Raw genomic sequence first — 14,490 nt, 5'->3', positions numbered from 1 at the left:
CTTCTACAAATCTTTCCATTTGCATATCATCACACTGCTGCTCGCCTTGCTGAGACAAGAGAAGAGGAGAAGGAAATACAGGGAAAGGAGAGGAAAGAGAATAAAAGAGACCTAAATGCCATGAAAACGAGTGAGAAATACAGTGCCACATGGCTAGAGAAGAGGGAAACAGAGATACTTCAGCAGTGTCAGCACCTCCAGTGAAACACCATCACAGCCAGTGCAAATCTTGCACATGTGTTGGAGTGAGAAGGGCCAAATCTCAGCTAAACCTGGCCCTATGCATTCTAGATCATAAATTAGTTGAGCTCAGGTGCCTTATACTCTAATCTATAGAGTTAAAATAAATTACTGTGTTTAAAACACTCTAGTGAGTGGTAGAGACTGGTTATTAAAGTTTTCAGATTTGATTGTCTCATGTAGAATTATCGGATAGCGCTCAAAGTTCTGCTCAACTCTGCCCTTTCTGCTTTGCAGTCTCTCACCCTGGCTCCCCAATCTTCCTCAGATTCTACATGTGGTTCCCCTGCTTGTACTCTGAACCTTTCGCACGCTCTCCCAGTCCACCAGTGGTCCTGAAACCTTTCCTTCCCCAACATGCTCTTTAACCCTCTAACACGCCTGTCACCCTCTCTGCTTCTCCTCTAGGTCTTTGATGTTTCACCAAGAGGTGAGTGTTGTAAGGCAGCAGGAGTATTCAGTAGAGATTTACATATTCTCATTACTGACTCTGCGACTGTGAACTGTTACATGATAGAAAAAATTCTGCTAATTGTAACTACAGTAATACAAATAATAGTAAAACAATTCTAACAATACCTACTTCCAGTTAGCATTGAAACTCTTATTGGTATTTTGCGGTATGTGTCCAAGTACATCATTTTCCACATGCCACTCACTCCCTTAAAGAATTACTCTGTGTAAACCTGTCTTTGCTCAGTTAATGCTCCTGCCAGTGTCCCCAATGCAACATCACTGGGAAGCTTTGACAAACCAATGGTGCAATACTATCCTGCCATGAACAAGTGTTGTATTTTTTTTTTTTTTTTTACCATTTTTATTAATCTAAAGTGGAGCTGGTCCTCAGAACAGGAGCAGTGCGTATAGTATTTGTATATGTGATCTGTAGGGACTGCAATGAAAGGATCTATATACAGGGATGTAGTTTGGATTTTGGCCTCCAAGATAGGTAAGCATGGGCAAGAAAGAGAATGTTACTCTGCTCTCTAGCACATCATATTGGTTGATTTGTGTAGAAATCACACTTTGAATGGAAACCTTTCAGTGACCATCACTACAGAGAATTAAGCTGAATGTGACTCTTACTTAGACACCTGTGGGCAAGGAGGTTGCTATGCTTGAAAATAGAAGTGGACATGGGTTGTTTCCATGGTAGAGAATTTCCAACTGAATTTCCCTTGTGAGTTTAAAAGCTTCTACGTATATATTATAAGCTTACCATGTGAAACAAAAGGGATATTTTACTTTTATATTTATGAATGTTTTATTTTAACCAGGTACACTGGAGAATCTGGAAGAACTGTATTTGAATGACAATCCCAATCTGCACAGCCTTCCCTTTGAGCTGGCGCTCTGCAGCAAACTGTCAATAATGAGTATTGAGAACTGCCCACTCAGCCACCTTCCACCTCAGATCGTTGCTGGGGGACCCTCCTTCATCATTCAGTTCCTAAAAATGCAGGGACCATATCGTGCCATGGTCTGATGAAAATTGGATTGTCCCATACACTGTACAAAATACAAACTGCATTAATGTTGTCATTATATATAATATAATATACATATAATATTATATTATATATAAAAATATATAAATAATATAAAAAGGCAAATTTAAGACTGCATTATGTGTTTCTGCTAATAGAGGAATCATAGCCATTTAGATTTTTTTTATTCTGTAAAAATGCTTGTCTAAGTTTTCTTTGCTGAATTTGGTGGATGTTTGTCTGAGTAATCTGGAAATGCCAGTTCACTTTAAGCAATTGCCAACAAATTCAAAAGTTGTTAAATTTAAGGGAAAAGAGTAGTTTTTACTTAGATCTACTTTCAGTTAGCAAAAAATGCGCAATCTTTTATGGTGAACTTTTCTTTTCTGTTTTCCTCCCTCTCCTATGTGTCAAAACCTGGTAGGGTCACACATCCTGAAGTTGGTGGGATTTTCTTTAATTTATTTTGAGATTTGAAACAAGCGGTGTTTTTATATTGTTTACAGTCAGAGTAAATCACTGGATTTTGTTTTGTTTTGATTTGCTCTGTTTTAATCAATCTAGAATTTATATGCTTCTGTTGAAGAATTTTTATCAGCTGGTTTGTATACTAAAAATATTTACTCATCAAAACAACTGGTAGGTGGAAAAGATGCAGTCAAAAAAGCTTGAATTCTTGTAAGTCTTGCTTCCCTGAGTTATCAGTTGTGGGCATAACATATCTGAACTGAGCCTTTTGTGGTTGGTCTTTTCTAGCACAAGTAACCTTTTCAGATTGGTCTCAGTGAAGAGCAGTTTTTGTTTTGTGAAGTTACAGATTCATAAGGTCTAACAGTACAGTTGAATGGCAAGGAAATAATATATATTATCTTTTTTTGTTATAATGTTGGGTCATAAACGACAACAGGCAATTTTAAGGATTCCTCATAGTCCTTGTACAATAAATGAATGTCTTACTTTTAAACACTGCAATATATGTAAGTTTTAAGGTTGGTTAACAACGTACTATGGTTTTATATCTTGACTTGCCTTGTACCTCCTTCCATTATGGAACTTCTGTGTCCAAGCACAATAGCTCCACACTGTGCTGTTTTGCTGCTGAACTAAATGCACTTTTCCCCACAGCTGGGGCACTTGCTTCAAAATATTCAGTTCAGTACCACGTCTGTTTTTTTAACCTCATCCTGTCAATTTCAGTATTAAAGAACGTTCTGTTAAAAAGAGGCACCTTTTCATTTGTGCACAGATGTTGATCGCTCAGAAGAAACACTGTACGTGGTTCACATGCGATTTTATTTGAATTTGCTTGACTGCTTAGAAAGCTAAAGATGCTGCAGTGAAATAGATGCTATCACTCCACTTGCAAGATCAGTTTAAGATGATCTTTTCTTTAAGAAGATGGAAACTCTAAAGGCAGTTACATTTCAGATGTTGATTAAACTGTCCAATTTATACTCATTATAATGGAATTGCTGCTGGACTATTGTGACTTAGAGATGACTATCTTTTGAATGAAATTAAATCAAATGATGTCAGAAAAAATCTATTTCCCGTGCAGAAGTTTGGGGAGTATAATTTTTGGCTTTTAGACATGCTTAATTTTATGTATTGCCTTTGGTCTGGTTTTTCCAGCATTAACAGTAACTTTGCATTCTGTTTTGTCTGATGTTTTTTTATTAACGAGGAACAGCTTTTAAATGGAAGGCAGGTGGAGATATAAAACCGTAGAGGGCTCAAACGTGCTGTAAAACTATTGTAGATGTCACTGGATTTTACCAAGTAATGTCCGTTCCCCTCCCTTGTTTTTTTACATCTACTGTAGCTTTTCAGTTTAGATTTTAGATTATAAAAGAAACTAGTTTATTACAGCTCTGCCTGGAGTTAATCTTTCTCAGCAGTAATATGTTAAAATATGAAGATGCTGAAATGTGTAGCTTTGAAGACTGTAATCTAACTTCTGAATTTACTGCTGAAACCTACTTCTTGCTCCCTCAGTTCACTTGGGAAAACAGTTTCTGATTAATATGATTCCTTAAAACAAAGGTGGCTGCCCCTGTGTCTTAAGCATATCAGTTGTGTTCCCCGTTTGTAACCCTAATCTCCCATTTTTGATGAGACAATTTTGCCCTTTAATTTATAAGATAACTTGTGTCTCGATCTGTTACAATAGAGCAAGATTTTAGGTGTGTAATACAGTAGGAAACTAGCCCAAGAGGAGTCATTTTAGGTGCTTCTTAAAAGTTCCAAGTAATAGTGCATCTAATAGCAGGCTGCCTCCTCCTGAAGCGTTTCCATTGCCACTGCTAGACAGTCAGGTATAGATGCTGTTGGGCTGCATTTATGGAATTAAGATTGTTTAGTATGTAAATATTTTGATCTGTTTTATTCATCTTGTTAAGGTACATGGTTAATGACTGTACAATTGGAGCTGACCCCCTCTTCCAAAAACTTGGTTGGATGAGAAGTTGGCTTACCAAAAATACTTTTTACACTCTTAAAAAAAAAAACAAAAAAAACCCCATCTCCATTACACTTGTAGGAATAAAGTAATGAATTAAAACATAGCTATGTTAAAAACAGGATATTTTTCAATGTATCCTTGTGCTAAAATAGTAGCTTCAATGCCAAATACTCCTGAGTCCTGTTTGGGAGTTTAATTTTGTACTTTTGAAGTAAATACTTATTGCAATGTCTAGAGGGAGTGTGAGTAAAACAGCATGAGATATTAAGTTCTGGTGCAAAGAATTAACTCAAAGAATTCAAGAAGTTTCCTTATAAAATGAGTTATTTAATTTTGGTGTTAAATGGGTGAGTATCATTGCTTGGAATAAGCTTTAATGTATAAATGTTATTAGTCCCTCAGCTATTTATCTGACACCTTGATCATTTAAAACAATTCTATAACCTGACATAACTTTTTTTAATTTTCCAGGATGTTGCATTGTGCATCTGTTAACTAAGTACAGTTTTTAGGTTGTCTTTAATGCCAAATGCCATTGAGTGGGGTTTGTATATGTGTTTAAGAATTTTGGATCATGCTGATTAAATTAAAAATGAGAAGAAAGAACTCAGTCCTGAAAAATATATGGTATTGAAGCATGAGCAAGATGGAGTAATAAGGTTCTAAGGGGTACTTTTTAAGACTAGGATGGTCAAAGGGGTGAGCCAGATTTCTGTTAAAACTTTTGTCCCTTGTGATACTGTTCTGGGTAGTGCTATCTCTGAAATAAATAAGAAGAGATTATAAAAAGTGTGCCAATCTTTAGAAATCTGGGTGCAAATCAAATCATGACCTCTATTGCCTGCCTGTGGAAGTATCAGCACTTGTATTTATAGGACACTCATGAACTATGCCTTTACTAACAAAAGCAAAATACCATGCTACAGAGTATAGTATTATGGTACTCTGATAAGTATAAAACTGATTATAAGGGTTGCCTGTTAAAAACATTGATTAAATGTAAAGGAAGAATAACTGGCAATATGACTTTTAGTTTTGAAACAAGTTATATTGTGTTTAAAGTGACTAAATAGAAATTTGGCTGCTAATTCTTGGCTTTGAAAATGCTTGGTTTTCATAAATAATAATGTTCCCTCTCTGGCTGCCTCACATTTAATTTCCTAAACAAAAACATCTAGCTGAACACAGCCTGTGCAGTTTGGTCATATGGTTGCATACCTGGCCTTTTTTTAACTTGCCCGATGCTATTGGAAACTCTTAAATTCATGTTACTTTATTTTAAAACAACTTAGTGTTGTAGAATATTTGATGCTTCAGTGCCTCTTTTGGTTTTAGGGTTTTTGTGCAGTTTTGTTAATGTTGTGTAAGAAATCATGTGTTCAAACTTCTTGAAAGAACAATAAAGTTTGTTCACTTAAGTGGTTTTAAAAAACAGGACATAGAAACATTGTCCAGCTGGTTAGCACTTGAACCCATTGCAGCACCTGAAAAACAAAAACTTCAAGTACCATCTTTAATCCTGGACGTGTGCAGAATACCTTTTTTAATGGAAAAACTTTTATCAGATGTTTCTTCCTTTCCTTGTTTCTCTCTTAAGGATCAATACAAAATCATAACATATCAAGGGAGTGTTACAATATCTTTTGTATTAGTAAGGAATCTGAATGCAGCAGAGTATTTTTGTATAGTCAATATTGCACCTCAATTGTATCTTTAATCGGCATGCCAGAACTTGCTTTTAATTAGACGTACAGTTGGCAGTAATTTGCACAACACACAAACTTAAAAGGCACAGTTAGGACAATTACAAACAAATGATAGTATCTACAAACAGTATCTAACGGTTTTTGTTTTTATTCTCGTGATCAGAAGATTTATGTTTATTATTCTGATGTTTCGGTCTTAAACAGGTCTGCACAGGATTTTTGCTGTGGAAAAATACCAGATCACATTAATTTGTGATCAAAAGCTAAACAAAAGTGTAAACAGTCTACAAAAAATGTACTTTTAATCTGAATTATTGTAATGTTGATTGTTATGTCTATAATATAAAAGATTGCCTTGCTTTTTTATAAATGTCATTCTGTATCAATGCATTCATTATAAATAGTATATTTGTAAATGAGCTGCCACTCAGTCTTTTGAAAGTTTTCTAGTGTTAAAATCTAACTTAACCTGGATGTAAATCATACTTTCGCAGTGTCACAAATGATTGAGAACTGCATTTTCATTATATACCTCTTCACTCTTTTGAAGATGTTTTTCCAAGTAAAATATGAAGTTTAATGTATACCGATTTCAGGAAACTTATACTTCAAAAATTGCATGACAGTAACTGCTCTAAACATAAAAATGTAAATTGCACACCTTTATAAAGCAAATGTTGGTAAAACTTTTTACTTTCATGTTATTATATTATTATATAGTAAGACTCAAAGAAAACAATATAGGATCATTCTGTTTAGAAGGAAAAAGAAACCGTGACTATAGATTTTAGTGCAAAATGAGTTACAAATAACCACATACATGAAAATAGATGTGAAACTACAGTTCTTAAGAGACAAGAAATCACCTGGATTTAATATTTGGTTTAATAAAAGAAAACATTTTCAAAGTGCTATTATGTAGCTTTGAAAGTTATCTTGCAAGTATGTGTAGCTCGTATGATACATCTTCAGTGTTTCAAGTAGTAAATATTTACATCATGTTCTGCAAACCAAAAAGAGAGTTCTTAATACTTGTTTGAAATGAGAACATCTTAAGGGTTCAACTTCGATGCATCCCCCGCCGCTCCCCTCCAACCCCTCAGCCCCTATCAAAATGCTAATCATAGTTGAGTATCTTTAAAATAGTGAGCCAGATTCTCAACTAGCATACAGGCATCACTGCTACTTATCACTATAGTATTTGAGCCCTGCTGCACTGAAGTCAATGGCGCTATGCCAATTTACACCAGCTGAGGACCTGGCCAGAGTGTCTGATAATTATAGTATGACATCTTTGACTTGTATGTCAATCTGCATACTATGAGTGATCTAGCAACCTGAGCAGAGAACTAGGAGCCAGGGACTCCTGTGTTCTAAATCCTAGCTCTGATCCTCTTTCCCATGGCATGTCACTTTGGCATGTCACTTCACCTCTTAGTGTGTCAATTTCCCCATCTGTAAAATAGGGATAATACACGTATTTCATGAAAATTAATTAGTTAAAGCTCTGAAGATAAATGCTAAGTATTCTATTAGTGGAAAATGATCCCATTACAAAATGATCAATTTGGGGTTAAATCTGTTCTATAGAAACTACTGCAGCAGTTGCTATGCTTTATTGAATTAACCATAATTGCAAGAATTACACTATCTCCTGCAGTTAATTTTGAGACAAATAGAAATTGCCCTCGTTTTAAATGACTTCAACTTATTAAAATAGTTTATTGATTAAAACACAGTGAGAGGAAATATCTATACGAGTCGTAGAAGCACTTTTTCATGCTATTGGAGAGTCCATGGTGCTGGAAGATATGGCTTTAACATTGCTTGACAGGAGAGCTATTAATATTTTATTGGGCCTTTCTTAAGCTTTTAATGTTCAGAATTTTCTGAAACCATTTATAAATCTCCATTGTTGCTGTGTTTTTTCTTCAGTTGCTCTTCCTTTCCTTTTCTGTGGTGGTGATTTGTCACAGGGCATCACTTAGTTTTACGTTTTCCTTATTTACTGGATCCCTCTCAGAAAAATTCTGTATTTAAGACATGCCCACTTGAAAACAACCACCACCAAAATTAGTAACGGACTGCTGATAATTGGCATCAGCTAGACTATCCTCAGTAACCACTGAGACTTAACAGAACTCAGAAACAACATCCCCAACCAATCGTGATCTGCTGCTTCTTCCGATTAGTTTTTGGGTAAAGTGAACTGATAAGCATTGGACCAGGTCCTGAATTTCAAGAAACTGCCTTTGGTGGTGTGAAAAATGAATAAAGTTCCAGTTTCTGGCATCCTCCCTCATAAACACTATATCATTGGCCAACAAGTCTGAAGTCTGGATCTCTTAAATTAGTTCCTTTTGGTGATTCCAAATGCTAGGAAGGAATGTGGGGTGAGGATTATCTAGGACTCTGGACTCATACAGGGTTCATTACCCAATCGGGGCCTTAAGTGCCCCAGAGCTAGATATTTAAATGTATTTAGGCACCTAAAAATGTCAATAGGTGCCTAATGGGATTTTGAAAAAAATTGTCTTGTACAAGACAAGGCATGTTGGTGCATAGACAATAAAATAAAAGGGTCAACAGAATGGAAAATTGCACACCAACACCCGAGAGAGAGCTTGGTGAGCATGAGAAATACACCACTGCTACTCTTTGGAACACATCAAGTAGGAAAGAGCAGAACCACTGAATAGTAGTCTCTTCCACTGCACCATAGTCGGGCAGGACATGATCACCAGTATCAAAGATTGCAGATCAAGAAATAAAACCATGGACAGCTGACCACTCTCACCAGGAGTAGAGAGCATCAATGAAAAAAAAACCAGTCTCCTAACCATAGCTAGACTTATATCCATGGGTCAAGCAAATCAGATGGCACCAAAGCTAATTTACCAGTCATCTTAGTCAACTTCTGCAGGAAGAGAAAATCTTGAGAGCAGGAGGTAATTAGATTGGCAGTGTGATGGTTTGGAGTAAGGGTATAACAATAGTTTGTGAGACCAGCCTGCGTCCTGCACCATGATGATAATTATCCTCCTAAGCTCCTCTTCTGCTCACCTGGCAGGCTGCCATGAAGCCAGGGTCTGTTGTGATAAATGGGCCTACAAATGTACCTTAATTGTGAGCTCAACTGTGAAAAATGGGTGAAAGTTCATAAAATGTCACAATAACTTATAACAAAAAATGTTGAGGGGAAAAGATGCAAAAAAGTGACAGATTGAATAAGCGCAAACAAAAAGACTAATGATATAATTCAAGGTCACCTCCACCAGCTCCAGTTAAATTCTCACCATCATCTGAGATCTGACACTTTGTCCTCACCTACTTTGTGTGTCCTTTTTCTCTCCCCCTCCGCCCCCATTTCTTCTCCTTTTTCTATCCTCCTTTTGTCTTTGGTTCAATTAGTCTGGCTCAGTTTGCCAAGACTGTATAATTTGCAACACTGCTGTGACTAGAAAGAGGCAGCTAAAAGCAATACTCTCCCGAAGCAGCCTGATGCTGGTACAAGTTTGGCAGGCGTCAGTGGCTGATAACCCTGAGTGCTGTGTCTTTGTTTTTTCAGCAGTGAGGTTGCAAGTGAGCATCAACACCAGAGCTAGAAAATGCAGTTTCTATCTTTGCTTTCACCTTTTGTGTGTATTTGGCTTGTTTTGTCGTCTAGGAAATGGAATCAGACTTTAACAACCACAGCAACACTGACAACACCAGTCCATCTCACCCAACTTCTTTTTTTCGCAAAAGAACAGCTAGTCCCATCGTTAATAGCATCCAAGAGATGGTAAGGGGAGGGTTCCATCTGAAAACCCTCTCCAGGGAAAGGGAACACGGGGTGATGTTAAAATGAAAGCCTTTCATAATACTTTACATTTCAAATGCTTTAACCCTTCCCCCCCTTTTTTCCTCTGCCTTTAATAAAACTCTAAAGATGTTTTAGGCTGCATTTGCCCTGGTACTAAACAGTCTGAGGTCTTTGTATGCCAAACCCATAACCTTCTTTAAACCTGTTTATTCAACAGTTTCAGGGTCATGTTAATGCCTTTGACTCTTGGGGCCCATGTAAGCCATCAAAATGAATATAAGAGCTCCCCTAGAAGCTGTAGCTCTCAAGTGCTGAGACTTCTTGGCTTCCTGCGTGCGGAGCTGTAGGGCAACCCTCCAAGTGGACTGCCTTGGAGACAAGACCCCATGGTTTTCTGAGTCTGTGGCTCTGGGGTAGCCTGCCAGGTGGGCTGAGGGTCTGTTCCCTTTCATGAAGAATTCTGAAATGCTGGGGTTTCATTCCAAATTGGAATGGAACCAAAAATCAACATATCAAAATCTTCCACAAAATGGAATTACCTGCTCTGCACAGCTCTAGTTGAAAGCTCTTTCCATATGGTTTCTGGTCCTGTTCTTTGCCTCCATTTTCTCCTGCTTCAGATCACAATTCTTCAAGGCCTGTTTTCCCATCCCTTTCCTCTCCATGCAGTGATAATTAGATGGACTGGGAGAGAGAACCAAAAATATGGAACCAACAATCTGTGTCCTGACTATCCCTGTGTCCTAACCCTCTCCTACTTTTTGCCTCTTTAAATTCTAGACTCCTTGGATTTTCTCCAGTTATATCAGTGGAGGAAGGAAATGTCAGGTGAGGAACGAGATCTGTGTGTTGGAATGGATGGAGAGGTGACAGGAGTGGAGGTACAAGCATCCTGGAATCAATGGAGGGAATTATGGGACTGAGAGCTGTAGAGTAATGATGGATATGGATGAGTTGGAAGTCAGTGCAAGGCTGAATGAAGGACATGGCAATGAGCAATATTAAAGACCACAGCGGGAGGGAACTGGAAAGTTTTGAGCAGAGCGAGAACAAGGCTTGATGAGTGCAGGTCAAGGCCTTGAGTAAAAGAGATGGTTCAGAACTGGAGATTGAATAAGGAAGTTAAGGAAACCCAGTGAAGATGGGATGAGCCATCAACATGGAAGCCAAAGTTAGTGTGCCTGAGGGTAGGGGCTAAATGAGAGAGAAGGTGTGAGCAGAGCAGTCCAGAACCAGGAGGATGGGAGAGAGCAGATGCAATGGGAGGTAGTGGGGTGGGGCAGGAGTTTGACGTGGACTTTGGAGAGGTGCGGAGGCAATGAACATGAAGGAGAAGGGGAAATGAGATGAGGGAGAAGGAAAGAGGATAAAGCGGGAAATTGGGGAGGACAGTGAGAGCGTAGGGCAGCTGGAGTGCAAGCTACTGAAAATAAGGCCTGTTGAAGATGGAGAGGCATGAGGCAGACAGTACCTGGTCCCCACATGCCCTTTGTTTCCCAGGAGAGGGTGGAGCTCTGTCTTCGAGGCAGCTCTGCTGCCACTATGTCAATATAATAGACTTGGATTTCTCCAAGGCATTTGAGTTAGCCCCATACAACGTTTTGATTACAAACTTGCACTGTGGGGCACTGACAGGTCAGGATTAAAAAGTGGCTCACTGATCTCAAAATGTAGTATTAATGGGGAGATACCAATGAGTGGGGCTGTTTCTAGAGGGCTCTCCCAGGGGTCTGTTTTTGAATTCTATATAATATTTTTATCAGCGGTCTAGATGACCCTATAAAATCTTTGCTGGTAATGTTTGCCGATGACACACAGATGGGTGGGCTAGTAAACAATGAGGAGGGCAGGGTTACTGCCACTGAGTGATCTGAACATCCTGGTTAACGGGAAGGACTTGGGGCTGATCATGGATAATTGCATCAACAGGAGCGCTCAGTAGGATGCTGTGGCAGAAAGGGCGAATGTGATTCTTGGCTGTATAAACAGAGGAATATACTATCAAGTAGAAGTAAGAAAGCAATCTTTCTGTTAACAACATTGATAAGACTGCTACTAGAATACGGTGGCCAGTTCTGGTGTCCACACTTCAAGAAGGATTTGGAAATGCTGGAGAGAGTTGAAAGCAAGGCCACAAAATATTATCCCGGAGCTGGAAAACAAGCCTCATGATGTGCTCAATTTATCGAGAGGTGTTTTGATTGCCGTGTCTAGATTCTTACACACAGAAAAGAGCTCTGATCGTGGGGGGCTTTTCAGTATTTTTGACAAAGGCATCACAAGATCCAATGGCTGGAAGTTCAACTTCGAAATAAGACCGTTTCCTAGCTGTGAGGCTAATTGAACATTAAACAGTTCATTAGGGGAGGTGGAGGACTCATCCTTGTGTGGAGTCTCGAAAACAATGATAGATATCTTTCTAAAGAATATGGCTTAATCCAGCTTCTGGGAGAAATTCTATGGCCTGTGTTTGAGGGTTTTGGCTGGATGATTGGTGTGGTTCCTTCTGGTCTTGGAATCTGTAAATCTATGAACCCCTCCTTTTCATTCCCTTTCTTCACGGGCCATGGGGAGAACAAGATTGCTTGCCTTACCCTCAATAGGCTCATAACTCTTGCAGCTCTGAGTTAAGACACTGACTATAAGCAAATCTCATGCTTCAGGCCTTCAGCCAGTCATCTGCAGGAGTCAGGAGGGAATCCCCCTTCCCCCCCTGCCGATGCACAATTGGCAAGATATATTCTGATGTGAGTTTTGTTTTGTTTTTTCCTTTCTCTGAAGAATCAAAGATTGGCCATAGGTGGAGACAGGACACTAGTCCGGTTCTCTGAGGTGGTACAGAGAATTCTTTTTCTAGACATCTGGCTGGTATACCTTGGCTCACATGCTCAGGGTCAAACTGGTCACTAGATTGGGGAGGGATAGCTCAGTGGTTTGAGCATTGGTCTGCTAAACCCAGGGTTGTGAGTTCAATCCTTGAGGGGGCCATTTAGGGATCTGGGGAAAAAATTGGGGATTGGTCCTGCTTTGAGCAGGGAGTTGGACTAGATGACCTCCTGAGGTCCCTTCCAACCCTGATATTCTATGAATTCAAATTTGGTGTTAGGAATGAATTTTTCCCCTGGTGAGACTGCCAGGGACCTTGGGTTTGTTTGTTTTTTTGTCTCCTATAGAATGTGGATCGCAGGCCGGGATCATCTGGGCGTATCTGACCTATACAATTCCTTGTGTAACCCTTCTGCCCGTCAGAGTTGGCAGCAACAAGGGCCGGGTTCAATATCTAGGGGTTCCATTCCAATAACACAATGCAAACCGGCTCGAGCCCCCACCCAGTGACCTGGGACAAATATATACCACCCCCGCTGGGCGCCTCCAAGAGGCAATACTTCCCCTCTCGCAAGCACATAGTCTGAGTGTAGCAAAAGCCTTTTAATAACAGAGAGAAACAATGTGGCATTATGTTGGGGAAACACCACCAACAGGATTCATAACACAACCCATGAGCAAAAAAAAACCCACCCCAGGCAAATTGGGGCATGCCCTTTTCCCTTTGGTTCTTGAGTCCAGCAACCCCAAATCACCCAAAGTCCCAAAAGTCCAATGCCCCAAAAGTCTCTGTCCCTGGTCAGGGCAGCCCCAGAGTTCGAAAGTTTATCTGCAGAGGGTTACCTCCCAACCTGGGTGGAAATGGGACGGGGGTAAGAGGCACCTTACATGATCTGAAGCTGACCGCCCCATAGCTCCAGAGCGGCGCTCCGCTCCGCCAGCCGCCCCACGAACTCCTTTGCTCAGCTCCGCTCCGCTCCGCCAGCCGCCCCACGAACTCCTTCGCTCAGCTGCGCTCCGCTCCGCTCCGCCAGCTGCCCCACGAACTCCTTCGCTCAGCTGCGCTCCGCTCCGCCAGCTGCCCCACGAACTCCTTCGCTCAGCTGTGCTCCGCCAGCCGCCCTATGAACTCCTTCACTCAGCTCCACGGCCCACAAGCAGCTCCTGCCATCCACAAGCAGCTCCTGCCATCCACACACTGCTCCGCGTCGAACTGTCCCACAAACTGCTCCACAATATATCTTCAGGCTCCCCCACTACTTAACACAACACTCAGTGATTTCAGCTCTTAGGTGAATTCAGCTTGTAGTAGGGGAACCCCAGTGCTGGTGCACTGTCAGCCCAAGTGAGCTCAGCAGCCTATAACTAGACTTCTAATGAAATCAAAATTAGCTCTGATATTCCACAGTGGAGAGAGGAGGAAGTGCAATTAGCATGTAAGGCCCTCACCAAGGGGCCCATGCCACCAAGTATTAATACTTGTCCCCAGCCTCTCTCCATTCACACAGTTTTGGAACCCATGACCCTTGCCTAGCGAGTGCTACTTAGTTGATGGTGAATCCCTCCATCATAACAAAAGGCCATGTACAGTTCCAATAATCAGGGTAATAACAATTTATTCTTCCTGCCCCAATAACAGAGACACTGGGGATCCCACAGCAGCCAAAGTGACCATTTGGGCAGCTATGGTCTCATTCTAGGTGTGGTGGGTGTGCCTAATCAAATGAGATCCGCTCCTGAAGTTCTTTTCCACAACTTGCCACACCTCACCACCAGATGTCAGGGTGGAGCTCATCCTGACACTGCTTACACTTGTCACTTCAGGGGCCTCAGACTATGGTAGCACCTCAGTCTCTTTTGTTCTCTGCCTGTGGCAAATAACAATTTACTCTCATGAGGACTCAGCTGCTTTAGTTTAATATGGAGTCAATATAGGGGTATCTGGATGAAATGTAATAGCCTGTG

At 40.2% G+C, this 14,490-nt stretch overlaps 1 protein-coding gene across 2 annotated transcripts in view; it reads left to right on the top strand.

Moving 5' to 3' along the window:
• The window catches only part of SHOC2 (SHOC2 leucine rich repeat scaffold protein), a 107,430-nt gene extending 100,846 nt beyond the window's left edge, over window positions 1–6,584 (top strand). For both annotated transcript variants that reach the window (XM_077823168.1, XM_077823167.1), the window contains exon 9: window positions 1,518–6,584. In XM_077823168.1, coding sequence (XP_077679294.1) covers window positions 1,518–1,726 — 209 coding nt within the window. In that variant the 3' untranslated portion in view covers window positions 1,727–6,584. The remainder of the gene's footprint in view (window positions 1–1,517) is intronic.
• Window positions 6,585–14,490: the final 7,906 nt, after the last annotated feature.

The sequence above is a fragment of the Eretmochelys imbricata genome, chromosome 7 (genome assembly GCF_965152235.1).
Source record: "Eretmochelys imbricata isolate rEreImb1 chromosome 7, rEreImb1.hap1, whole genome shotgun sequence".
Lineage (NCBI taxonomy): Eukaryota > Metazoa > Chordata > Testudines > Cheloniidae > Eretmochelys > Eretmochelys imbricata.
The sequence above is the reverse complement of the archived record's forward strand: the minus strand, read 5'-3'. Positions and strand labels throughout refer to the sequence as shown.